The 27,847-nt window shown below is 40.5% G+C and overlaps 2 protein-coding genes across 6 annotated transcripts in view; one reads left to right on the forward strand and one right to left on the reverse strand.

Annotated features, from left to right (window-relative positions):
• The window catches only part of CRBN (cereblon), a 26,739-nt gene extending 23,461 nt beyond the window's left edge, over positions 1–3,278 (forward strand). For both annotated transcript variants that reach the window (XM_075549874.1, XM_075549875.1), the window contains exons 10-11: positions 558–689; positions 1,937–3,278. In XM_075549874.1, coding sequence (XP_075405989.1) covers positions 558–689; positions 1,937–2,117 — 313 coding nt within the window. In that variant the 3' untranslated portion in view covers positions 2,118–3,278. The remainder of the gene's footprint in view (positions 1–557; positions 690–1,936) is intronic.
• On the reverse strand, positions 3–27,847 carry TRNT1 (tRNA nucleotidyl transferase 1). Of its 4 annotated transcripts, none has more exons than XM_075549876.1 (9): positions 27,710–27,847; positions 26,473–26,643; positions 19,079–19,272; positions 16,318–16,456; positions 12,508–12,634; positions 8,870–9,063; positions 5,841–6,094; positions 5,381–5,655; positions 3–1,612 (listed from the first exon to the last, which is right to left on the reverse strand). In XM_075549876.1, the coding sequence occupies exons 2-8, from the start codon at positions 26,618–26,620 to the stop codon at positions 5,401–5,403; spliced, it is 1,311 nt and encodes a 436-aa protein (XP_075405991.1). In that variant the 5' UTR covers positions 26,621–26,643; positions 27,710–27,847; the 3' UTR covers positions 3–1,612; positions 5,381–5,400. The 4 variants fall into 4 exon arrangements, with proteins under 4 accessions (XP_075405991.1, XP_075405992.1, XP_075405993.1 ...); XM_075549877.1 differs by lacking the exon at positions 27,710–27,847 and adding an exon at positions 27,322–27,498; XM_075549878.1 differs by lacking the exon at positions 27,710–27,847 and adding an exon at positions 27,221–27,237.

Consider the following 27,847-nt stretch of genomic DNA (forward strand, 5'->3'; position numbering starts at 1 on the left):
CTTATATTTTTAGAATGCGTCTGAGTACATTTTCCAGCTACCTTGTCAGAATTAAAGTTAGGTTACATTTCCATTTTTCTATATAACATTTAGCAAATTAATTCTGAAAAATGAATTCCGTTTGGATAGGCACTCTTCCTGACTAAATGCTCAAAGCAACAATAGCTAGAATAAGCGTTACTATAGGCAACAGCATGGTAAACTTTAAAAACTGGGCCTTAAGTTTCCAAATTCGCCTCCCAACTTCTTATTGAAAATCTTTCATTGAAAATACCTTTCTTGTGATTAAGGGCTTCAGATCTGTATATTTTACAATGTAATGAAGGCTTTAAAAACTAATACTATTACCATTTGAGTCATGAAAAACATTCAGACTGAACAAAATGGGGCTGATGGCCACCCACCTATCTTCTTTCTAAAATTCTGGATTACCAAAAACTGAAAGTTTAAAGGAACTATGTATTTTTATAGCATGACCTCATTTCTTGGTGAACATTGAAATAAATTTAAACCATTAGAACTACTTTTGACTCCTTCATGTTGGGTCTCTGTTCTAGTTTATCTTTGTGTGGGCCAATGGCGGCTTATGTGAATCCTCATGGGTACGTGCATGAGACGCTGACTGTGTACAAGACCTGCAACTTGAATCTGATAGGCCGGGCTTCAACAGAACACAGCTGGTTCCCGGGGTAATGTTATGGTGCTCTTTTTCATTGGCTTTATTTGCTTAAAATTGGGTAGAAAAGAACTAGAGTCATTAGCATAGTTTCTAGAATTATAAAAAAGACAATGAAATAATTATATTAAGTTTTTAAATATAAAAGCTTTTCATTTCATTAAGGGCTAGAAGCAACGATCATGCTTTTTATGCCTTTTGCAATTTTATTGACTGTTGAAAGAAGGTCGGTAGCCTACGTCATCCTCCAGCAAGTGCTGTCCAGTTCCTACACATTTCTTTTGAGCTCATCTCATTCTGCAAATCAACTCTTTCATGGCCCGGACCACACATTCTGGAATAGTGAAATCCAAAGAATGTTTCCCGAGCAGTGATACGCTAAAAAGATGCAGAATCCATGGAATCTTGCCGTTCTTCCTACACGTATGCCTAAGCCGAGTGATTATCAAAACGTGATTTGAAGACGAGCAGCATCACCTGAGAACTTGTCTTTTGTTCCAAATTCTAGGTCAGCCTTATATTTTGAAAGAGACAGCTTACAGTGGCTGTGTTTGCTGCTCTGGAATTAGACCTTGTCATTTAGATTATTTGGCACAAGAATTACTAACAAATGCTAAATATTGGCGATTGTATATCTTCATAGGATAAGAAAGGAAATTGTTACAAGTACATGGTTTGGTTTAGCTTTTTCAACAACAGAAATACTCTGGTATTTAATTCTGGTTAAATTATTATCTTGAATAATACTTTTGGGGGGGGCTTACAGCTCTTATCACAATCCACACATATATCTATTTTGTGTCAAACAAACGTCCTTTATATTTTACACTAGCCCGTAGGCTGTTTTCTCTGGTGAGAGTAAGAGGCAGTGTTGAAGTTAACTCAGGCATCAGGGCAGTGCACATTTCTGCTGGCGGTGCCATTTCCTAACCTTAGCTGCAATGCAAACAACAAAAGAAAAGCAAGTCAGGGTCAGAATGTGGTCTTATAACCAGGAATCCTAGTAACATTAATCTTTTGCTTTCTTTTCATGAGAGAACAAAGTTGAGCATAGTCACCAAATTATAAAGACAAATGCATTACCATATGAAGTGCACAACTAGAAAATCACTTTAAAAGTTTGTTTAGCATAGTATGTGAATCACGTAGTATATGTATTTGTTCTCAATCCTTAATACTATGGGACAACAGGCTTATCTGATACAGGTTCTGGGCCCAAAGCTGTGTTTCCTTGGCTGAATTCATTCCTTATTTTTTTAGGTATGCCTGGACTATTGCTCAGTGCAGGATCTGTGCAAGCCATATTGGATGGAAATTTACAGCCACCAAAAAAGACATGTCACCTCAAAAATTTTGGGGGTTGACACGTTCCGCTTTGTTGCCCACTATCCCAGACACTGAAGATGAAGTAAGCCCAGACAAAGTAATACTTTGCTTATAAGTAGATATGGAGAGGACAGAAAGTGATTTGAACAAGGTGGCATTTTGAAATCAGATGTGCTTTGAAAATTGAATGGCAGCATTACATTAAAGGGTCACTTTCTTAAACTGTGGATGAAGAGTTTTAAGTTGTATTACTGGGAACAGTGAAAAGCAGTCTAAAATGTTATGTTCCGTTTCCGGAGTATCTTTTAGTAGCTCCACACCATTTCATTGATAAGTCTTGAGGGTATCTTCAAAAGTGACGTTGTTTCCTGTACAAATGAAATATAGGACTGTTTTCAGTTCCTATAATGTGAGATCAGTCACTTGCTTGACTGTAAGAGTTTTTAAGTCAGGATAGTTCGGCCAGTGCTCCAGGCAGGAGGATCTAAAAGCCAGGTGCCAAGCGCACAAGGATACACATGATCCTTTTTGAAAGAGGCACGTTGGTGTGTATTGTTTTAAAAGGGTTTTGCTCCTTTTAACTTTCTTTTGTTTCTGGTATATTGATTTGTAAATCTTGACAATATTGAAGAGTTAAAATATGCAGTTGAAGCCCCAAAATTACATTTTCATTTCTTGTTAAGTGAGAGAAATAGTATTCTGTGTATTTGCTCAATAGTTGTTTGAACCCTAACTATAGGTTCTCTACATCAAGCTGTTTTTCAAAAGGCAAGCTTAATTTGAACCTAAAATATTATGGGTTAGAAATGCTAAAGCAAAATTCCTTGTAAACAGGCTAGAAGTGGTGGTGTATTTTGTAGGCTTCTTTTGTTCAATGTAAATCAAAGAAAACCTGTAAACTTTAAAAGCAAAACTAATAAATAATGTAAAAATGTACTCATAAGCAAATAGTGTATGTGTAAGAAATAATTTTCAAAGTTGAAGTTGTGGATAGACTGATTTGCCACCTACCTCTTTGCTTTCATTCAAGGGTTTAGGTGATCTTTTTCATACTTGTGTAATTAACTTGTTTTATTGATATTCCTTCATATGTCAGTGGGGCAAAGGTTCAGTTGGATGTGAACTTTGAATCAAACTAGTGTAAGGCCAAAAATGGACTTGTTATAGGTAATGTTGTATTACCAACATTTTGTTTATCAAACATGCCATGGTTTTTAATGCTTTTTCTGAATATCATGTATAATTATGTAAGCAGTAAAGGAAAGCAGCTCAAGAACGCTGTCAGTTGCTTCAAGTTTGTCTGCGGCCTTATTTGATGTGCCCAAGATACTCTCACACAACAATGTGTTTATAGATCTGGTCATGTCACTGGTGGTTCATACAGTCGGAACACTGAACTAGACACTTACCCCTGCTGTGTTATGGATGCTTCCACAGAGGCTGGCTCACTCACGGAGGCCTTTTTAGCACGCGCCTAAGCCAGTTGCAGTGCAAAACAGTGTTGGCTGTAATCTCAGAATGTTCTTCTATATTACTCACTGGCATTTTCAAATAAAATTTTCCGATATATATAAAAACATGTATATAACACTATTTTAAAATAAGTGTTTTACACGTATCAAACACCAGACATTTGAAATAGCTAAAGCTGTACACTTCTATATAGGATATAGTAGGAATTCTATTACTGTTGGATCTATATAGATATAAATTTTAGTGTTATTTAAATTCTAGTATTTGTTATGCTTCCTTTTAGCTGGGCTTTGATATATATATATATACACACATATATATTTTTTAAGTGATCTAAAGATCAAAATTTCTATCACTGGTTACCCAGAAAGGAAACTCAGTTAAAAGTTGTTTGCAAAAGTTGTTGACCTACTGAAAATAATTTAGAACTCACATTAAAGCGTCCCTACAGACTGTACTTTTTAAAGATGTAAAGTATGCCAAAAAATCCTTTAACTATAGTTTTCCCTTGAACAGTGTGGGGCTTACGGTTGTATAAACTTGTGACTCCGCAAAAGTGAAATGCCAACAGCCTACTCTGGAAGCCTTAGCAGTACCGGTCCATTAGTCCGTATTTTATACCTACATAAAAGCTGCGTTTTTTTTTTCAATAGGAGATAAAGGACCAGCTCTTCACAAATGCTACTTTAACAAAAGCTTCATGATTGTTTTTTACAACGGTCCTTATACTGGATTAATTTATCTTAAAGTTATGGGCAACCAGACCTGTGTACACTGCAAGCACTGCAACTTTTTTAAGCCCTCGTGACTTTGCTTCTTAGGAGCATATCTAAGAGTATTCCGTCTGGGTCCTGTGGCATGACTCCAGGCTTACAGTGTCACACTAGCACCCCCCTCCCCTCCCCCCAAAAATCAATGGCTATCAAGTCAACTGTGATCTTAAATATATTGTGACCTTCCAAGACTATAAATCTGACTGGGTACAATCAGCCTCTTTCTAGGAATAGCTGGTGATTTTGAAATACCAACTTTGAGGTTAGCAGCCCAAGGCTTATCCCAGAGTGCCACCAGGCTGACTTATATTACATTGAACACAATGAAACAGCCACAGAATTGTGAGAGCACCCTTTTGACTGCCGGATGTGATTTACTATGAGCTGCTCATACAAATGATTGGCATCATGGTGCTTTTTAAGAATTTATGTCTTACTCAGTTCAAACCCACGTTGTTCAAGAGTCAGGTGTACTGAGAAAAAGGAGCATACTGTGTAAGTGTATATGTTACCTGATGTACTCTGTCAGGTACTACATAATCCTATCTATCTTCCAATTCCAAAGGGATCGTTTATTAAGACAGTGAGCTCAAGAGTACACCTCAAACTAATTTACCTTCGTTAGATATAGGTGACGAAGCCATTAAGAAAAAGTATTAGCTATATGTATCTTCCAGCTACGTCAAGACACATTTACATTCATGTTTTTTAAAGACATATACATGTATCATTTTCCTTTCAAGCGTAAGCTTATTATAGAATTCAGTTTAAGAACTGGCACATAAAGCAGACAATGGTTTCATAAAGTAAGTTTTTCAACTGAAAGCATTCTTTCTCCTATACCACTTTTGAAGATCAATCCTAGGAGAAGCCAACTGTTTAGTAGGAACTACTCCAAGAGAATTCTAAGGTTCCACAACATAAATCAGGCTAAGAAGAGTTAGATGTTAGTGTAGAGCTTGGTACCTAAAATGTATTTATATTTCATAAAGACCTTTACTCTTTTAAAAAAGTACTAAGAGCAGATTTTTATTCTGCAGTATATTCAAGTCTCTGAAAACGCAACAAGGGGGGGAGGATGGGGGTTAATTAAGAGGGAGGGGGAACTTTAGGGTTACCCATAATTTTCCACCTTTTAGTAGCCAGCCAACATCAGTTTCCGGTCTTCTTTATGTAGCTCAGAAGTTCGTCTTTATCCATTTGGTATCCACTTTTTTTCCACTGTTCTCTCAACTGTTGTAACAGAGCTCCAATTTCTTTTCCTGAAAAAATTCCCACTTTCCTGATGTCGTGGCCACTGACAGGAAACAAAGGGATGGACCACTGCTGCATTTCCTTCAGAAGACAACGCTCTCCTTGGTACTTCAGTAGTTCACATACACGACCAGTCGCATCCGAGTCCCTAGACTGAGATCAAGATCAAACACTTAGTCTCACCACAGAGAACTTAGCCTAACATTTTAACAGGTAGTCAAAGAAAGGATTTTCACATCACATCATAGGTCTGTTTTAATAAATATGTTCTAAAGTTGGCTTAGGATGATCGGTATTCTGTCACAGTTGAGTGAAACTCAAGGCTAGTATCTACTTACATCTATAATGAAGTCTTGATAGGGTTTCAATGGTTCTGAACTATCAGGTGCTTTAATTAAATCATTCCTATTTTTAACTATAAATAAGCCGAGGTTCTTCTCTTCCTTTGAAATCTTTAATCTCAAATCCAATTTTGTTACATCCTCCTGTACTTTGAATAATGAAGCCAAGAGTGTCATCGGTTTTGGTGAAAAACCTTCAACATTTTTGCTGACTTTGTTAAATTCATCTAAGCTGGCATTAGCAGGTAAACCTAGGAGACAAAAGCATTTTTCAAGTTTTTAGAATGGATGCATTTAATAAAGGCACATTTCCTAATTGAACCATTGTTGTTAAGACTACAAAAAGACTCGTCTCACTCCTTACAAGTGACCCCTTGTACTGCTGTGATCCTCTCCCATGTCACTCTTCCACATCTTACGGGGAGACCCTGTAATGCTCTTACTGCCATGAACCAAAGCTCAGAGGCAGCAGCAATGGAAGTGGCATCCACCAGAAATACTCTTCCAAAAGGAACCCGTCTGGATTCAACATCCACCCACCTACTCCATCAATTTTCTATCTTCTGTGATTGTATCAGTGTGCTTGTACTGTTGTTATACTACACACCTACAGGTTGGCAGTTTGAACCCACTCTGTGGACCCACGAAAGTCCTGGCAGTAAAGATTACAACTGAGGGAGCGCTATTCTCTCGCACAATTGGTTGCCAGGAGAAGGAAGGAATCCGACAGATTTGGTTTGGGGTATTTAAACAAACCTCGGAGTGTGATAAACTGTATAAACCCACTTTTCCTTTTCTGAACAGCACAACTAAACAATTTCTACATATGTCACTCTTCTATGAACTTGACATGTATTAATACACTTAGGCCCTTTACTAAATAGATGCTATTTTTTATCTTTCTATGGGGGACTCATACAACTCATCACAATGCATACATACATCCACTGTGTCAAGCACATTTGTACATTTGTTGCCACCATCATTCTCAAAACATCTTTCTACTTGAGCCCTTGGTATCAGATGCTCATTTTCCTCCCTCCATCCCCCCAAAAACCATAATAATTTATAAATTATTTTTCCATGTCTTACACTGTCCGATGTCTCCCTTCACCCACTTTTCTGTTGTACATCGTTCATTGGTTCCCCTTTCTCTCTTACCTTCCCCTTACCCTCCTGGTATCACTACTCTCATTGGTCATGAGGGAGTTCTGTCCTGGATTCAGTTTCCAGCTCTTATCTGAACCAGTGTACATCCTCTGGTCTAGCCAGATTTGTAAGGTAGAATTGGGATCATGATAGTGGGGGGAAGCATTAGAGAACTAGAGGAAAAGTTGTATGTTTTATCGTAGCTACACTGCACCTACTGGCTCGTCTCTTCCCCCCAACCCTTCTGTAAGGGGATGTCCAGTTGCCTGCAGATGGGCTTTGGGTCTCCACTCTGCATTCCCCCTCATTCACAATTATATGATTTTTCGTTCTTTGATGCTTGATACCTGATCCCTTCAACACCTTGTGGTCACACGGGCTGGTATGCTTCTTCCATGTGGGCTTTGTTGCTTCTGAGCTAGATGGCCGCTTGTTTACCTTCAAGCCTTTAAGACCCCAGTCTTTTGATAGCTTCCATCAGCTTTCTTTCACATTTATGCACCCGCTTTGTGGGAAGGTGAGCATCATAGGACGCCAGTTTAATAGAACAAAATGTTCTTGCGTTGAGGGAGTGCTTGAGTGGAGGCCCAGTGTCCACCTGCTGCCTTAATACTAGACCTATAAATATATACACAGCTATTTCCCCACTGTCATATATTTACATATGCACATGCCTGTATTTAGACCTCTATACATGCCCTTTGCCTCCTAGTTCTCTTTTTCCTTTTCCTTTCCTCTTGTCCCACTACCATGTTCAGCCTTCATTGGGGTTTCAGTAATTCCTCTCGGTTACACTGCCCTTGATCAAGCCCTACTAGGCCTCCTACAGCCTCCTCGCCATCGATTTTGGATCACTTGTTCCCTTGTCCCTGGGTTTGTTAACACCTTGGGTTTCCCTAGCCATCCCCTCTCCCATGTTTCCCTAGAACCCTCAGTCCTGTTGTTTTCTCCTCCAGATTGTTTATCCTGCCTATCTTATCTAGGTAGACCTGCAGAAATAATAATATGCACAAAAAACAAAACAGCAAAACAAAACCACAAAAAAAAAAAAAAGACAAGAAAAGCCTGTAAATAGTTCAAGGTCTGTTTCTTGACCTTTAGGAGTGTTTTCTAGTCAAGTCTGATGGGGTGCCAAGCCCTGACACCAAAGTCGATTTTTGGTATTCCTTGGAGGCTTTTTTTGTCAGTTCCCCTTGCTGTTCTGTTGCACACCCTTAGCGTTTCGTCTCAGTGTGTTGGGGTCAGATCAGGTGCAATTCCCACTGTGTTGTCCCCCGTAGCACTATGGGTCAGTGAGGGATGTCGTGTCTTATAGTGGGGCCAGCCCTATGGTCCTCTCTCTGAGTGGGAATATCATCCTCAGGGCTTGGTGGGCCAAAAAAACGCTATTTCTATTTCTGAAGGAAACATTTGCTCAGTGAGTTAGGTGTTTGGCCTGCTAAAGGTGATAGTTCAAGGCCACCAGCCATTTCTGCTGAAGAAAGAGCAGGCTTTCTGCTCTCATAGATTCAGTCTTGGAAATGTTAAGAAGTTCTAATCAGTCTTATATGGTACTGGTGAGTTGGAATCAACTTTCAGTGGGTAGGATTTTAGACTCAGAAACCAAAGTGTAAGGAACTCAGATTACAAAGCCTAAGTGACAGAGCCCCAGTCAAACCCAGGCCCTGTCCAACTCCCGCATTCAGTGTGCTCTCTGGGATCTATCCTTCATGTATGACAAAACGTTCCTACTTCTGACCCCAAAATTTACCCTATCATAAACTATCACATCTCTCCGTTAAGAAATTCTCTTCGGCTACTCAAGCAATTTTCCTTATACATTTACAAACCAGATATTTTACTGCCCCAAATTAAGACATCTTATTGCTTAAACTCACCTATGTAAGGGGCCACATCAAGATCATACATAAGATTAACCAGGTGCTTTATATGGTTACCAACAAGGATTTTTTTCAATTCTACCCAAATCCTCTCTCCTGATATTCCTGCCAGACCTTTCCCATTTTCTGCAATTGCTTCCAATGTTTTAGGATCATGGTCATCGGGTTTTTCAACAATTCTTCCATAAAACCTGCAAGACAAAAGTTCCAGATAGCATGACCTGCTTTGGCATATCCCAGTTTTACTGGTCACGCTGTCGCATACATTTCCTTCATCAGAAACCAATGCAGGGCTACTTAAGTGTAAGAGGAATCTAGAAATCATCTGGTCACTTCACCTCTCTTTCAGATGAGAAAAGATCAAATTTTTAAAAATTAGTGACTCGTTTAAGATTAGTGAAACCTAGAGCAAAAAGCCTCTTACTGATAACATCCTCACCACCAAAACAGGCATGACTTCTCCTCCTGCACGCAAGACAAATCGGGTGGCTGGGTAAGGCAGCTAAGCTAAGACAGACTTTTATAATTATTTTAATTGAAATGTTTAAAAACAAATATACATATAAACATGTGAGACTATTTCTGTCTTGTCATCTGACATTAAAATGCCACCAATGCATGTAATTCCACACTCGGCTTCACAAAGATACAACAGGATCCCATGGTAAAAGCTACATCTAGATGGCCTAAGCAGAGGTTCTCAGCCTGTGGGGGTCGAACGACCCTTTCACAGGGGTTGTCCGATTCATAACAGTAGCAAAATGACAGTGATGAAGTAGCAATGAAAATACATGTATGGCTGGGGAGTCACAACATGAGCTACTGTTATTAAAGGGTCACAGCATTAGGAAGGTAGAGAATCACTGGGCTAAAGCATGGCCACAGTAAGCCATGGTCGGTTTTTATTTTGGGTTACGAAACTCTTGATTTTGTCCTTGATTAATTCAAAGAGTTACGCACTCAAGTAATGTTAGTGGTTCATATCCACCCATAAACACCTCTGAAGAAAGGGCTGTGGAGTACAGTTCTACTCTGAGTTGGGGCTGCCATGAATCAGAATCAAGTTGACAATTGCTTAGTGTTGTTTTTCCAACCAAGAAAATACTAACTCGTGTTCTGTTTTTGTCTATGACACTGACCTAAACCATGACCTTTCCAGGCACTTAACGTGCACATACAGTTGGACAATACAGTGAATTATGGTGCTGGCCTACTGTGGGTTGCCAGCACAATAACAAATCTGTCTTAGAAGTGGTCAGAATGCTCCTTAGAAGAGAAGGTGGTAAGACTTCAAGAGCCCAGTTCCTAGAAAAAGCACATCATGCTAGGCTAAGAGGAAGACCCTCGACAAGATGGACTGACGCCGTGGCTGCAGCAATGGTTCAAACCTAAGAACAAGTGTGAGGATGGCATGGGATGGACAGGGTTTCAATCTGTGATACGTAGCATCGCTATGTTTTGGAACAAGGGCACCTAACAACAAGGGTCTCAAGTAGAAGGCAAATGTTTTGAGAATGATGATGGCAACAAATGTACATGTTTTTGACACAATGGATGGATGTATGGATTGTGATAAGAATTGTACGAACCCCCAATAAAATGATTTTTTAAAAAGCCAACACATTACATTGGACAAATCTGCTGCAAAAGACTTCAAAAAGTGTTGACTAGCAAAGATGTCGCTTTGAGGACTAAAGTGTGCCTGACATGAGCCATAGTATTTTCAACGGTCTCATATACATGTAAAAGTAGACAATTAAAAAGACCAATGAAAATTGATGCCTTGGGATGAAACACACTTTCCTCTAGTTCTTTAATGCTTCCTCCACGCCCACCCCACCCCACTATCATGATCCCAATTCTACCTTACAAATCTGGCTAGACCAACCACAGCATGTACATGGTTACAGATAAGAGCTGGAAACACAGGGAACCCAGGACAGATAAAACCCTCAGGACCAATAATGAGACGTAGCAATACCAGGAGGGGAAGAGAAAGGTTGGGTAGAAAGTGGGAACCAATCACAAGGATCTACATATAACCACCTCTCTGGTGACTGAAAACAAGAACAGAAAAGTGGGTGAAGGGAGATGTCGGACAGTGTAAGACATGACAAAATGATAATTTATAAATTTTCAAGGTTTCATGAGGGAGTAGGGAAGGGGAGGGAAAAATGAGGAGCTGATATCAGGGGCTGAAGTAGAAAGCAAATGTTTTGGGAATGATGATGGCAACAAATGTACAAATGTGCTTGACAATGAATGGATGTATGTATTGTGACAAGAGTTGTACGAGCCTCAAATAAAATGATTTTAAGAAGAAAAAAGGAAAATGATGATGGCAACATATGTACAAATGTGCTTGACACAATGGATGCATGGATGTATTGTAATAATAGCTGTATGAGTCCCAAATAAAAGGATTTTTAAAAGAAAAAAATGTTCTGTTTATTTGGGGAACAAAAAAAAATTCAAAAGTAAAATCAAAGCTGTACCATGGTTCGAGTAAAATTTCCTAAAAAAATTTTTATAGAACAAAATTTGCTACCCTTGAAGAAAATAAGTACATTGTGACAGAGAAAAACTTCCACAGCACAACTTTCTTCGCCTTTTTCTCACCAATGCAGCTTTCCATTTTCTTAAAACTCTTCATAACTTATCAGTAAGCTTTTCTTGAATCCCCAAAACCGTTCTTATAATTCTCTATGCCTTGAATTTAATTGTACTAGCAGATCCCCTTGGAAACCACTGGTTTGGTTGGATTTTTTCAAGGAGCCTAATGAGACTAATAGGAGCCCCGGTGATACAGTGCTTTCACATTAGGCTGCGATCCGTAAGGTCCGAAGGTCAACACCACCAGCCACACCCCCAAGAGAAAGACTGGGCTCTACTCCTATAAACAGTTATATTCTCAGAAACCCAGAGGCAGTTCTATCCTGTCCTGTAGGGTCACCATCATCAACTCGATGGCGGCAGTGAGTTAAGGAGACAAGAGGACTTGTCTGCAGTTACTCAGATCAAAGAACATGTGAATACATTTTATTTGGAATAAACGTGCATGTGTGAACTACAGCCCTTGTACTGATACTTCTTTACTTAGCCTTGGTACTAAACAAACTATAGCTTTAAAAAACAAATTGTAGTTTAAAAATCACTACTACCCACATGATTCAAATGCATTTCATACTTACCAAGTATGAATTTCATCCATCCAAAGTTTAAGTTTGTTTTATATTTTCAATTTTTCACTAGTCATTATGGTTATCGGGGGGTACGAGAGGGGGGAGTGTTACCTCCCAAAACTGTAAGCCTTATACAGGCAGAGCCATTCATTCACAATTCTGTTCCCAGAATCTAGCACACGGTTGGCTTTAAGCATAGGCAGAGCAGAAAAATATTCAATTAAAAGGGGGCGGGGGAATAATTTAATGCTTTATTATATAAAATCATCACAACTTTAAAAATACAATCTGCACTAGCAGTTCACTCATAAACAGACTGTCTTCTCTACTAGAGTAAGCAACTGCCCATGGCCCAACTCCTACGTGACCAGTGCATTTCACGCTGCCAGAATGGTGCTCAGCTGAGGACATTACCGAACGTTGCACCGGTTAATTTAACTTGAAAAGTCTCACCTGAAATATCTTAAAATTCGAAGATAATCTTCTCGTATTCTCTGTTTAGCGTGTCCAACAAATCGAACTTTCTTATTTTTTAAATCTTCATAACCATTGAAGTAATCAAACAAGGTACCATCAAAGCCTAGTCATTAGAAAATGAGTTATAAATAAGGATGGATAATTCAGAAAATTAACAGAAAACTATTCGCAGGATTTAGCTAGGTGGAGTTATAAATTTTTTTTTAAATTTTAGCATTCATATACATGAAGTAGAAGCTATAATGGAGTAAAGAACAGTATTTATAATGACAAAAATGATACACTCAAGAATATACCCAACCTGTAGCAAAGAAAAGATCCCTCCTGGTGGTACAGGGGTTACGTGTTGGGTTGCAAACTACAAAGTCAACAGTTCAAACCCACCAGCCACTCTGCAGGAAAAAGATGAGGCTTTAAATATTCCTGTAAAGATTTACAGTCCCGGAAACCCACAGGCACAATTGTGCTCTGTCCTATACTTTTAAGTCAGGATTATCTCAGTAAAAAAATCTATTAATACTAGTCAAATATATGTCCAGAATGTAGAGAGAACTAGGCACCAAAGACTATCCAATTTTTTTGATGAACAAGACTTAAACTGGCGTCCTCAAACTGCCCGCCCAGGACATTTATCCAGCCCGCTGGGTGTTTTTGCCCCGTTTGTTTTTTTACTTCAAAATAAGGATTCGTGCAGTGTGTATAGGAATTTGTTCATAGTTTTTTTTTAAACTATAGTCCAGCCCTCCAACAGGTCTGAAGGATAGTCAACTGGCCCTGTTTAAAACGTTTCAGGACCCCTGCTCTAAGAGATATACAATTAGCCAATATGCACATAAAATGGTCAACTTAGAGAAAGGCCATTCAAAACCACAATGAGATAGGATTCCCTTCCACTAAACCAAACCCAACCCCCTGCTATGGAGTCAATTCTGACACAGCAGCCCTCATTAGGGTTTCCCACGCTGAGTCTTGACAGGACCACACACCCTCCTCTTTCTCCCATCGAGTGGCTGCTGGAATCTGAAACAGCTGTCGTGTGGTTAGCATACAACAGTGACGTGTACCTCCAGAGCCCTATGACACCTACTCGCCTGGGTATTATGTAAAAATACCAATGTAGAGGTGAGGGGCTGAATAAACTGGAACCCATATGCAGTGCGTGTGGTAAATGTAAAATGGTACAGCCACTGTGGAAGCAGTTTGGTGGCTCATAAAAAATATACTATACACAGATTCCACCAAAGGATCCACTGCAAGGACTAAAACAAATTCACACACCAATATACATTTCAGCACTATTCCCAAGAGGCAAAAAAGTGGAAATAGCCTAAGTGTCCACATGGCTATCAAGAGATGAATAAACAAAATATGACACTTGGGGCGTTCTACTCCTGTGAAGTGTTACCACCTCAGAAACTCACCAGGGCAGTTCTACCCTGTCCTATAAGGTTGCTCTGAGTCCACATCAACTCTATAGCAATGCATGTAGTTTTCTAGGGTTTGGTATCTACACAATGAGTCATTTAGTCATAAATAGAAATGCAGTTCTGATACGCACTACTGCATAGATGGACCTAACAAACATTACCTGAGTGAAATAAGACACCAAAGGACAAAGACTGCATATATGTTCCTACTGATATGAAATATCCGGAATAGGCAAATACATAAAACAGAAAGTGCATTGGTTACCAAGGGCTGTGATACAAGGGAATGCAGTTATTGCTTAAGGGCTAGAGCTTGTTTGAGGTGATGAAGCTGTTGTGGAAATTGAAATAGTTGTGCAACATGATGAATGTCAATGAATTGTACCTTTGAAGGCGGCTAAGATGGCAAGTTCAATGTTATTTGCATTTTACCACTTAACAGAAAAAGTTGTTGATGTTGAAAGACCCAAACATGACAAAACAAACCAACTGTATCAAATGGAAAGGTGTACAAAATGTACGTTGTGATCCTGGGTAGGACTCATCATCAAAAAGATACACAGTATATTACTTTATAAATTTAAGACAATTCTGATTGAAGTATCATCAGGTTTGTTCCAGTGGGGCCAACAGAACACCAGACAAGCTGACTTTCAAGTTACCTAGAACAATAGAACAATCAAGGATAGGGGGAGTAATAGAAGAAACCAAAGAAAAATATAATTCTGGAATGGGAAGAACATTCAAACTACGATTAAGAGCTAAGAAAACAAAACAAAATGCACACAGCGCCTACATATTCAGCTGCCTAAATCTCAAATTTGCTTGCATGGCAAAAAAAATCATAAACAAAATCATTGGCTAAATGACACACTAGCACAATGATCTGTAACTCAGTATCACACAGAAGTGCCTAATTTCCCTAATACCTAGAAAGCGCTTACAAATAAGACTGCAAAAGTGAAAGAACATTCCAAATATATACTAGAAATACAAAAGTCTCTAAAAATGAAGCTGTTCAATTAGACATAAATACCACATATGGCATTTCTAACAAAAGAGCAACGTTCTATGTGCTAGACAACAATGTTAGCCCAGGGTATGGTGGCACCGACGTGCTTGTTCATTTCAGATGGACTCAACCATACCACTGCACTGCATAAATATGAGTTATGAACCATTTAACCCATTCAAAAATATGTTTAAAAAATCCACTTCAATATGCTAAATATATGATGAACAAAAAGTGAAAAAAAAAATACTAATATTTTGTTGGAGCCCATAAAACCTGTTTTAGTAGCAGGATGATTACTCCAGGTTACCAAGACCATTCTGGTGTTTAGGAGCCTAGTGGTACTGCTGGGTAAATGTCGGACTGCTAACTACAAGGCTGCTGGTTCAAATCCACCTGCCACTCCTCAGGAGAAAGATGAAGCTGGTTGTTTCTGTAAAGACTTATAAAGCTTCAGAGACCCTATATACAGTTTCTACGAGTTGCATTTGACTATATGGTAGTGGGTTTGATTTTGTTTGTTTTCTAGTTTTAAAATCTTCAACAACACATATGCTCAAGCAGAAGGTGAAGTCATCCATCGCTAATGTGCACCATGAACAGGGGAAACAATGAGTGAGTTCAACAGAGACACCACAGCAGAGTACAGGCCACAGGTAACTTGGTATAGGTGCACACATGCACGGGGGAAATATGTATGGGCACACATGCACTTACTCCTGAAATGGTGATGTACTAATCAAATCTAAGAACTGTTAACAGGGACTGAACGTGTACACTTGCCAGGCATTGTTTGAAGCATGTATTAGATCGCTACTCAAGACTCACTGCCATCAAGTCAATGCCAACCTAATGCTAGCCCATATGCTAGGGTAGAACCGCCCCCAGGCTGTTCTGAGATTGTGATGCTTTATAAAAGCCGAAAGCCCCTGTCTTTCGACCAAGGAGCACAGGGTGTGGTCTTTCCAAGCTGCTGACCTTCCAGTGAGCAGCGCAAACAGCAGCCTACAGAGGAACCAAATATTAATAGCCTCATCTTAGAGCGAGTAAGTGATGAAGCAGCCACTTTATCCTCCGTAAGAGTTCCAGTCTCGGAAACTCACAGGGACAGTCCTACGCTGTCCTCTAGGGTTGCTATGAGTCAGCTTCGACTTGGTGGCAATGAGTTTATTTTTCGGAAGTAATGGCATTAGAATTTGAAAGCAGGAATCCAGTGTTAAATTGTTTTAAGCAATATGCTACAAGATCTCCTACAGTAGCATAATGCTGAAAAGTCAAAGAACATTTCAAGCAAGTTTCATTTGAAGAAAAGGCAGCTTGGTAGAACAGACGATCTCCATATATTACCTAGAAACATAGAATTGATAGTAAGGTCTCTGCGCTCAGCATCTTTCTGCCAGTCAGTGGTAAATTCTACCTCAGCATGTCTTCCATCTGTGAGAACATCAATCCGTAGGGTAGTAATTTCAAAATTTTCTTCATGAAGCTGCAAAATACATGTTTTTTATTAAAAATTAGCCTTTAAGTTCACTGGATGGAGGGAAGACTTTGATTGCATTAAGTAGACTAGGATGGCAAGCCCTGACTGTATACACACACCTTTAAACAGAAATGCAAACACCCACAATCCTAATATACCTGCCCTAACAGAAAGATGAGTTTGACAAAGGACGGATTTACAAACTGGCAAGTGACACATGACATAGCGGTGCCCTTAAAATAGCCTATTTCTGATTCTTCAAACTAGGCTACTCTTAGAAATATTTCATAGCTATAGTTTGCTAAGAGCTGAATATCAATTTGTAGAATATATATCTGAAGCAAAAAATCGATAAGGGAACAAACTTAACAAATCCTGCAACTCCTGGGCAAGTAAACAGGTTAAAATAAAGTGCTCCATAGGCCTTGGGGCGGGAGATGATTACCTCCAGCTGGGAAAAGTGGAGGCGCTTTGCGAGAACGCCACAGCTGAGTTTTTAGCCGTTAAAAACTAGCATTTGTACACAGGGAAAAGATCGTTTCAAAAGAAAAGATGAGTAGAAGCATGATGGAAATATACATACAAAAGGCCTGATTAATAAGCAGTTAGGGGTAGAGAGCATGCCTAGCTGGAGTCCAGAAACCCTCATTAGGAAATGACAGTCAAACATGGAACAAAGGAAGGCTGGAAAGTTGATGTTTCTAGTGTAGCATTCCTCTAAATCTCCATGCATACGTCCTAGAAACAAACCAGTCCTCCCTAGATATTCCAGTCTCCAGGATTTGAGGCACCAAGTACCTCTATATAAAAGCAAGGAATAAGGAGCATGTTTTGAAATAGGAAAAAAATTGTTTAAATAATTACTAGAAGTAATTAGATTCTCAGAATGCCTCCCTTACCGAGGCTGAAAAATAGGGCCTTACTCTTATACAGGTTGAACTGAAAACCATGACTTGGGGCTGCAGACACAAGTTACAAAAGGGAGGCTGGAAGATCAATGAAAGGCACATCCATGGAAGTAAACACATGATGAGAGAAAGCATTATACAAAAAAAGGAAATTAGATCAGTCCCAGTGCCTCCAACATTCAAATAATAACTTCCACTGGAAGGGAGGTAAAATTATGAAAGGCCTCCCTAAGTACCCAACATAAGTAATCCCAACCAAGATATACCAATTTGAAATTAAAAACACATGAAGTAAGAAAAAGGAATCTGGGAAGCACAGCAGTTCAGCTGTGAGCTGCTCACGGAAAGGTTGGCATTTCAAACCCACCAGCCACTCCACAAGAAAAGATGTGGCAGTCTGCTTCCATCAAGATTTACAGGCAGTTGGAATTGACTCAATAACAGGTTTAGAGATAAGCTCATAAAGATTTCCAAAAGGAAGCATAATCAGGCCTTACGTAAACAGAAATGTTAACAGAACCAGACTTCTCAGCAAAAATGAAAGCTAGAAAACAATGATAAATGTTAGTTTTTAAATCTCTCAAATAAAAAGGACTCCAAGCCTAAAATTTCATCACCAACAAAACAATGAAACCAATATAAAAGCAAAATTTTAAAAAAAATTGACACCCAAAGTTTTAAAATTACACCTCTCTATGCAATCAACAAAACCTAATGGTGGTTTGGGGATTACTGAGATGAGAGTCTAAAATAAAAAATAATAGCACATGAGAACCAGTAAACAGGGCTTCTAACAGAATGAAGTCTAGGAAACTGTCAGCATCTTCATGAGCAGTGGTTCTCAAACTTCCTAATGCCGCGACCCTTTAATACAGTGCCTCATGTTGTGGTGACCCCCAACCATAAAATTATTTTCGTTGCTACTTCATCACTGTCATTTTGTTACTGCTATGAATTGGCCGACCCTTGTGAAAGAGTTGTTCAACCCCCAAAGGGGTCACGACCCACAGGTTGAGAACCGCTGCTCATGAGGAAGCTCCCAGGATGAGAGCTTGAAACACACCTAGAAGCAATCAGTCCAAACTGGAGCAGGAAGACAGAGTGTCCCCGGTGACAGGGAACAGAGCCTAACACAGGTAAGTCAATTAAGACATGTCTTCAGTTCTGGCACAGAGGACAGAATAAACTAGTGGTTCATGGACATCTACAGAGAAGAAGAATGCTATTAACTACAAAGAAAACTAAACAGGCAACAGAATAAATGTAATCATAGCATGATGCAAATCCAGCTGTAAACAAGATAGTCAGAAATGTAAATGCCTAACGCCTGGTTTAACCACAATTATGGTACAAATATACTGGGAATACCAGGGAAGCACAATTGTGTTTGTATTCATGCGTGTGCACATGTATTTTCATCTTTCCTAGTAAGGAAATCAGTGACATCTTAAAACTGGGATATTGAGCGCGCGCGCACACGCGCACACGCACACACCCACAGCACATAATGGCCGTCTTTGAAATGTGGAGGTTAACAGGTAACTACCAAAAGAATAGAATTAAGTTGAACTTGGTTACAACAAAGAAGGAAATCTGAGTTGGGTTGGGATTGGGGAATTGAGGGAATAGCCTTGCTATTTGCTAACTAGAAAAAAAAACTAATTAAAAAAATTACCTAAAAGCAATAAATCATTGTATCAGTGTCACACTTCTCACTCACCCTGGCAGTGATGGTTCCATGTTTTTCGCCTTTGTTGTTGATCATTCGAATCCCAGCGGACTGAAACATCTCCTTCATCTGCGCAGGGGTGGCTGTGGTGGCAAAATCCACATCTTGAGGCTTCACCCCATTTAATAAATCCCTCACGGCTCCTCCTGCGATTCTTAACTCGTGGTTTTCTTTCATAAATATTTCTGGCATAAAAAAAGGAAGATGTTTATTTCAATGTATGCCTCTAAGAATCACTGACGTAGAAAGCCTATCCATTTATTAGAGATCCCATGATCCTTTAGACGAGCCTTTTCCTATGGGAAATGAAGAGTATGGCACAGAGTGGTGAAATGATTTGCCCACAAGCAAACGTTTCAGAATTGTGAGCAAATGGGCAACTTGCCAAATTTTTCTTTGCTGTCTTCTGCCTTAGAAGACAATTCAGAATCCCACAGAACCTTCAAGCCAACAAAAGTAAAGCAAGCAATACAGCTTTCATTTTCCAGGTTTAAAAACAAGCCTTAGGAAAAATACCTTGTTCTTGCACGTTTTCTTTGTAGCTACATGTGGAGGCAACATGCTCATGCAACCGCTGAACATTATCAGGGCACAGACACGAGTCCATCATAGTACTTGGGGAGAACATGAAGGCTAATAATCAAGAATGATCTGCATGTTTGAAAACAAAGTCATCTGTCTCCTCTCGGTGGGGAAGGGATGAACTCTACCACGAGAGCCTCAGCCCGCACCAGGAGCCCACTCCTCTGCAGGTACAGAGTAAGGTAGCATCTGACCACAGGAAGCTAGTGAAACAGATGGCCAAGAGCTGGTGTCTGGGAGCTCAAACTAGGCCTAGTTATTCTCCTATTGCACATAATCCATTTCATAGACCACCAACATCAGACAAGGCCACTCTCTGACCATGATGGATCAAGATAAAAATGAGACCACTCCATAATCACTGTCTGAACAAAGACAAAATATGAACACGGCCCAAGGTAACATAGAAATGACCAAGAATCTCCTTACCCTGGCTAAAATGAATGACTGCCGCTCTAAGAATTACAGCCTCAGCCTGGGTTTAGTCTTCCCTTCTTCTGCAAGATGCATGATGGCACTCCGTCAACTATCACCATCCCCTCGACCTGACAACAACCAGTCCACAACAAAGCCCCTGCTTCCCTAAGATGCCTCAGAATGATGACACAACCCGATCTTTTAAGTCCATTATAGCATTTATTATGTCTCTGGTGCAAGTGGTTTGCACTCAACTACTGATTCAAAAGTTGGCAGTTCAAGCTCACCCAGTGATGCCAAGGAGGAAAGGTCCGAGGAACTGACTGTTTCTATAAAGATTACAGCCAAGAAACCCCATTGACTTCTGGGGAAACAGGGTCCACCAGGAGTCAGAATCAACTAGGTGGCAATTGTTTAGGTTGGGTTATTTTTATTTACTGAGACGGCCCCTGGCTCCCCATGTTGGCTTCTCCCTCATTGTAATAGGTAAAAGAAAACCCTAAATTATAAGTCGTTGGTTAAATTAACTACATCACAGATAAGAGACCAGAGTTCAAAATAGTAATCTATTCATAATTTTTATTAGTTCTTTGCTAATAAGCTCTTTTCAAAACACAATGGTTCAAGATGTTAAAGTAACATATTAGTATAATTGGCAAAAGTATATAAAGACATGTCTAGAAGAATTCAAAAAGACCATACAGAATAAATGATCGTATAGTAAACTAATAACAGAATATCAAACTTCAACCCATTGTCAATGAGACTACCTCATAGAGGTTTAACAGGATAGACTAGAACTGCCCCCCCAAGGGATTTTCAAAGCTATAAATCGATACAAAATCAGACTACCTCATTGTTCTCTCAGAGTGGTTGGCGGATTCAAACTTGTGATCTTTTGGTAAGTGGGTGAGTGCTTTTCACAGCTGCACCAGCAGGGCTCCCTTGCTATACTGACTCCTTTATTCCTCCATTACTGACAGCGTCAATCTTTCAGAAGCACTTCTAATAAACTTTGCAAGCTACGTACAAATTGAGAAACTGACACCTAATGCAATTAAATTTAATTGCAGATTTAAGCCTTACTCATGAAATGCACAATTCTCATCATTCAGAATTTTGTTAATTTGCTCCAATTGCCTCATCTGATAGTAAGTTATTGTTAATTAGTTTCATTAGCAATCCAAAAGACTGTCATCAAATCAAAACTGCAAAGACTTTTATAATGATCTCATCTAATTTTTATTTTTATTTTCATTAACTTCTCTCCTTTACAACTTTGGGAGGAAGATGGGAGGGGAGGTGGCCTGGAGATGACAGCAGGAAGAGGTATTTCCAAGACATGACCATTGCTGCTATGAAAAAGGGTCTCTTTTCAGGATTTCCAAGAGCACCCAAAATGAGCAACAAGTTAATCCTATGCCCCAAATAGTCATGTGATAATCTGAGACCATAGACCTAAGCAGAAGATAAGAGCCATTGAGCCCCATCACCCACAACCAATCAGACAAAAAAATCTCGGCTCCTCAACTAAGCAAAAATCACTTAAATTCAGAACTTCAGTCTCATCCACAAATGCATAAGCTTTATAATTTTATATACCAGTAGCATTATGGCAGTAACGCTACATTAAAGCAAAAAGTAACCTACCTAAACTAAAGCAAAAAGTAAACAAAAGCAAACTTCGAGCCATGGTAAAACAGGAGGTTATGTGTTGGGTTGCTAACCACCAGGTCAGCAGTTTGAAACCAGTAGCCATTCCTCAGGAGAAAGATGTGGCTTTCTATTCCCATAGTTACTATGTGGGAAACCCACAGGGGCAGTTCTACTCTGCCCTATGGTGTTGCTATAGTCAGAATGAACTTGATGGCAATGAGTGAGTGAGTGAGTGTGTGATTGAGTGAGTAAAAGAAAAACTACCATATTTAAAATAACATAACAAATTATAAACCCCTATGGGACCATAAAGGAGTCCAGGTGGTCTAGTGGTTACAAGATGGGCTATGATCCCCATGGTTGGCCATTCAAAACCATCAGCAGCTCCTCGGGAGAAAAACTGGGCTTTCTACTCCTGCAAACAGTTACAGCCTCTGAAAAACACAGGAAGTGGTCTGAGTCAGCAGTGACTCAATGGCGGTGGGTTTGGTTTTGGTTTGGATGGACCTTGTGAAGAGTGCTGGTGGTGTAGTGGCTTACATGTTGGCTGCTAACCAAAAGGGCAGCAGTTAGAAGTGACTTGACGGCAGTGACTCTGGAGTGTATAGGACCATAAAGAACTCTTGTTGTGCAGTGTATAAGGTCTTTGGCTGCTAGCTCCAGGTGCTGCCCAGCAGAAAGATGTGGCAGTCTCCTACCATAAGGATTTACAGCCTTGGGAATCTTATGGGCCAGTTCTACCCTAACCAACAGGGCTGCTCTAAAGCAGAATCAACCCAATGGCAGTGAATTGTTTTGTTTGTTTTTTGGGGGAGGGGGTGCTATATGTCAAAGTACAGTATCTTAGCCTTGAAAATTCTCATATACTTGATCGTAATTTTATGTGGCACACAGTTTATAATAAGGCTTGAGAACTAATACACCAGGATTTAAACTGCATAGTGTCACTTATTACAGTCACCAAAAGGCCTTGTATGTGTTCTGCGCTTTCTTTTTATACAGCATTTTACCAGGATTCCTAAGTCTTTAGAAAATAGCAGACAACATTAAAGGAATTTCAGTACTTGATTTTCAAGGTGCTGAGCACTAAGATTCCATTTCTGCAACTTCCACTCTGCCAACTCCCAGTACCAACTCAAAGTGATGCTGCACAGGGTTTTGAGGCTATAAATCTTTACAAAAGTACACAATCTCCTCTCCCTCCCTCCGAGTAGCTGGTAGGTTTAAACTTTGCAGTTAACAGACCAATGCCTGACCCATGTCACCACCAGGGCTGCGTGGGGAAGGTCAGAACCTCGAAGGCGCTCACTCACTACCTTTACCATTGCTGTGTAAAGTGAATCTACTATGACTCATAGTGACGCTTCCATAGGGTAGAGTAGACTGCTCGATAAGCTGTCCTAAGGGGAGATCTTTATGGTAACACTTGTGCTGGGTCTTCTCTCTCTCCTGGAGCCACTGATAGGTACAAGCTGCCGACCTTTCAATTAGCAGCTGAGCACTGCAGCATTGCATCACCTTCCCTTCCCCTGTATCAGGAGGTGGCAACCTTTTGAGATGGAAGGCCAATCCTGTCCCTCACAACAGTGAAAACATGAATCGAGAGCCATAAATATATTTTTATAACAAATGAAATTACCATAATCTGAACAGTACCCTTTAAAATTTTCATTTTACTTCAGAGTCACATGTAAGTACCAAAAGAGCCACAGATGGCTTGTGGCCTGCAGCTTGCGAACCCCTGCCCTATGCCACTTAGGTCCTACTTCCTTAGGACTTACATTCAGGATACAGAAAACTCAGTGCTGATTTCAGCTTAGTAAGCTAAATATAATTGTAAAAATTAAGGTATTTCAGGTGAATCTAGATAAGCTGGATGAACAATCTGGAGGAGAAAACAACAGGACCGACGGTTCCCAGGGGGAAATGGAAGAGGGGCAGGTGGGGGAAAGGAAGTGGGGTTAACAAACCCAGTGACAAGGGAACAACAAGTGATCCAATAACAGTGGCAAGGAGGGTGTAAGAAGCCTGGCAGGGCTTGATCAAGGGCAGTGTAACCGAGAGGAATTACTGAAACCCAAATGAAGGCTGAACATAATAGCAGGACAAGAGGAAAGTAAAAGGAAATAGAGGAAAGAATTGAGACAAAGGGAATTTATAAAGGTCTAATTCCAGGCATGTACATATGTAAATATATTTATATATGATGATGGGGAAATAGATCTATGTGCATATATTTATAGGTTTAGTATTAAGGTCCCAGATGGACATTAGGCCTCCAATCAAGTAATACCTCAAGGCAAAAACACTTTAATCTATTAAACTGGCATTCCACAATGATCACCTTCCTCACAGGATCGCTGAAGACAAAGCAGGTGCATAAGCAAATGTGGTGAAGAAGGCTGATGGTGTCCAGCAATCAAAAGATATAGCATCTGGGATCTTAAAGGCTTGAAGATAAACAAGTAGCTATCTAGCTGGGAAGCAGCAAAGCCCGCATGGAAGAAGCACACCAGCCTGTGTGATCACAAGATGTCAAAGGGATCAGGTATCAGGCATCAAAGAACAAAAAACCCTATCATTGAGAATGAGAGGCAGTGCGGAGTAGGGACCCAAAACCCATCTATAGGCAACTGGACATCCCTTACAGAAGGGTCGCGGAGAGGAGACAAGCCAGTTAGGGTACAGTGTAGCAACGATGAAACGTACAACTTTCCTCTAGCTCCTAAATGCTTCCTCCTCCCACCCCATTATCATGATCCCAATTTTACCTTACAAATCCGGCTAGACCAGAGGATCTACACTGGTACAGATAGGAACTGGAAACATGGGGAATCCAGGACAGATGAACCTTTTAGGACCAGTGGTGAGAGTGGTGATACTGGGAGGGGGGAGGGAAGGTGGGGTAAAAGAGGGAACCAATCACAAGGATCTACATATACCCCCCTCCCTGGGGAACAGACAACAGAAAAGTGGGTGAAGGGATACATCGTATAGTGTAAGACATGACAAAATAATAATTTTTAAATTATCAAGGGTTCATGAGGGAGGGGGAAATGGGGAGGAAAGGGAAAAAATGAGGTACTGATACCAAGGGCTCAAGTACAAAGCACATTTTTTGAGGATGATGATGGCAACAAATGTACAAATGTGCTTGACACAATGGATGTATGTATGGATTGTGATAAGAGTTTATAAGCCCCCAATAAAATGATTATTTTTAAAATTAAATTGAATTTAAGTTTTAAAAAATTAAGGTATTCATAAATCTCTAATAAACCAAATCCTGAGCCAGGTTTCAAAGAAAATGCAAAATAAACTGATAGGGCACCAAAGAGTAATTGCCTAGAGGAAGGCCACATAATGAAAAAAATAAGTTAAAATATCAGCCCCAAGCTGGAGTTTCTAGGTCTGCACTGTTCAAATAGTAGCCCGATGTCACATGTTCATTGAGCATTTGCAAGGTAGTGAATCTGATTTGAACTGGGCTATCAATGTTGAACACATACTAAAGCTTGAAGATTTAATAACAAAAAATAAAATGTCTCCATCATTTTATAAAAATTTCATAATAAACTGACATTTTGGATATATTGGGTTACATGATTAAAAAGTGCTGTCGTAGGCACCTTGGAAAAGAAGCCTGGTGATCTATCTTCCAAAAATTCTGCTAGTAAAACTCTAGGGAACAGTTCTACTCTGACACACATGGGTATCCCTTCACTGGAAAGGACTCGGCAACGGGTTTATATGGCTCATGTCTTGCATTTCAACTGGGCAGCAACTTTCCGCTATTTTTCACTCTGTTCAACTAAGTATCTCAGTGAAACACTAGCATAATCACCCTTGTAGCTAGGCCCATTAATTCAGGATCACCTACACAATCTACAAGAACCAATCCTTTACCATGCTCCTAATTTCAAAAACGATAAAGACATTTTGGGAATAAGCTAATTCAAGGAGACTCGTTTTAAAATTACAGTTCCTCAACATTAGCATCAACCTGAGAAGTTCTACAAGAGATGCTCACCCTCCAAAAGATCACTAAGTCTGGGGTGAGACTCAACATCTTGTAAAACATTTTGTAAAAGCTCCCGCATAAATCCCATAAGCAGCGCTGCAAGCCAGTTTCGGTCATGTTTCCACATACCATATCCTGCTTCTATATAGCTCAGTCTATTTCTCTTCTATCTCCTAGTTGCTTGCATAGTACCTGAGGTCTTGCAAGTGAACATCCAAGACACATCAACTGGTGTGTATTTGCCTGGAATAACAAGAAGAGTTAAGAATAGAAGCAGGATATGGAATGCGTACTAACTGCCTCCTGTGCCGTGAGACCAGAGAACTGCATCTCACCCAGCTACCATTACAGATTTCAACCAAAGGTTCCACAGGAGTATTCTGATCAAAAGGGGAGAAATGAGCTGAATCCCAAATTTCCATGGACTCTAAACTTTCTGAAACCACAGCAGGTGGACGAAGCACTGAGCCAAATGACAATAGCAACTCCAAAGATTATACAAATGAAGGAGGAACAACTCAAAAAAGGCTGAGGAAGTTGTGTAGCTCAAAGAATATACTTAATGTCACTAATGATACATGTAGAAAGTTATATGTATTATGTACATACTCAACTACAAATTTTTTAGAAAGAAAACGTTGGCTAAAAAAACATTTAAGTCTCTGAATCTGTTTACACAGAATTCCAACGGGGAGAGGGAATCTCTCACCTATCAGACTCTTCAATCCTTCTGTGAAGAGTGATTGGAATTCAGGAGATTGCAACTTCATTGTAAAGAGATGCTGCTTCAGAAGGCACAGTCTGCTCCAACTACAACTCAGTAAGGGTCTAGGCCAGGGATGCAGGTACCTCAACATCTGGAAAGTCACCAACCAGGCATCTGTAAGGAAAACGGACATGCACACAAATGAAATTGAAAATCGACAAAAGCCTAAGCACAAATTTTAACTTTAATTATTGATGGAAAAATTCATCTGTTTATTTGAAAACTGGGAAGAAAAATACATACTTTCACTTATATCTCTTTGGTGGTTATCCTATTTTGTACTCTTGGCACACATCGCCATACTCACATTCCACCAAACCAAATACTGTACCTACTGCTGTCCAGTGGATGCTGATAAATAACCACCCTACATAGGGTTTGCCAAAGTTGTGATTTGTTTTTTTTTGTTTTTGTTTTTTAAAAACCAGAGCAGAAAGCCTCATTTTTCCCCCAGGGTGCAGCTAATGGATTTGAACCTCTGACCTTGGGTAGCAGCCCATCGCCTAAACCGCAGCACCACCAGTGCTACTCGCACAGCGTTACTGTCATAATACTTCAAGAAGGTTGAATTTCAGTGCAAGTGTGCGGGGTGCCCAGGAGCCCAAGATCAGTGGTTCCTGATAATCTAACAGGAGGGCTTGCAGGAACTTAGGTCTCTTCTAGAACAAACGCTACCAAATCACAGCCCTACCTCCCCTCACTGAAGACTGAGGGCTCAGGGTCGTTCTGGGGTATGTGACATTAATTTAAGACAAGCATTTCCCCTTGATGCCCGGGACCCCAACCACTGACAGGCCGCCTTCTTCCTTTATCGCCAGGCCTGGTCCCGGTGCAGCAGGAGCGGGCCGCAGAAGAGCCTGCCACTGCTTGGAAAGCACGTTTCCAACCGCAGCGTTCCCTGCCCCCAGCTCCCTGGGAGGGAACTGGCTTCCCTGCCCCCTGCCTCCACTTTGAAGGGCTCGCCGCCAGCCCTGAAGAAGCTGGCGTCCCCTCCGCCCCGAGCCGGGCCGAAAAGGCGCCTCCAGAGCAGCGGAAGTGCCGGCGCGCCAGGGAGCGCACGCGGGCGCCGAGAACGCCGGGCTCGTTCCCCCGGCGGCCGAAGGGAGTCCCTGCGAGCAGTCGGCTCCCGCCAGCCCAGCGGGCCCGCAGCGACCGGACTGGCGGCAAAGACAACACCTGCCTTCAGCTCTTCAACTCGCTTCCGCCGCGGCCCCTCCCGGCGACCCGGCCGTCACGAGGGCCTCCCACGACCCCCGCGCGACAGCTCACCGACCCGCGCACTTCCGAGAGGAACGTGGGACGTGACCGACGAACGTTT

The sequence above is a fragment of the Tenrec ecaudatus genome, chromosome 5, assembly GCF_050624435.1.
Source record: "Tenrec ecaudatus isolate mTenEca1 chromosome 5, mTenEca1.hap1, whole genome shotgun sequence".
In the NCBI taxonomy this organism is placed as follows: domain Eukaryota; kingdom Metazoa; phylum Chordata; class Mammalia; order Afrosoricida; family Tenrecidae; genus Tenrec; species Tenrec ecaudatus.

What these genes read in the sequence shown, in the direction of transcription:
- TRNT1 (XM_075549876.1), bottom strand. Translation starts at nt 26,620, where the DNA reads ATGTTGAGGTACCTGCATCCCTGGCCTAGACCCTTACTGAGTTGTAGT. An exon ending in AGGATTGAAGAGTCTGATAG is followed by an intron (nt 19,273 to 26,472) that starts GTGAGAGATTCC and finishes TTTTTATGCCAG; the next exon opens with AAATATTTATGAAAGAAAAC. An exon ending in ATCAAGACTTCATTATAGAT is followed by an intron (nt 5,656 to 5,840) that starts GTAAGTAGATAC and finishes TCTTGATCTCAG; the next exon opens with TCTAGGGACTCGGATGCGAC.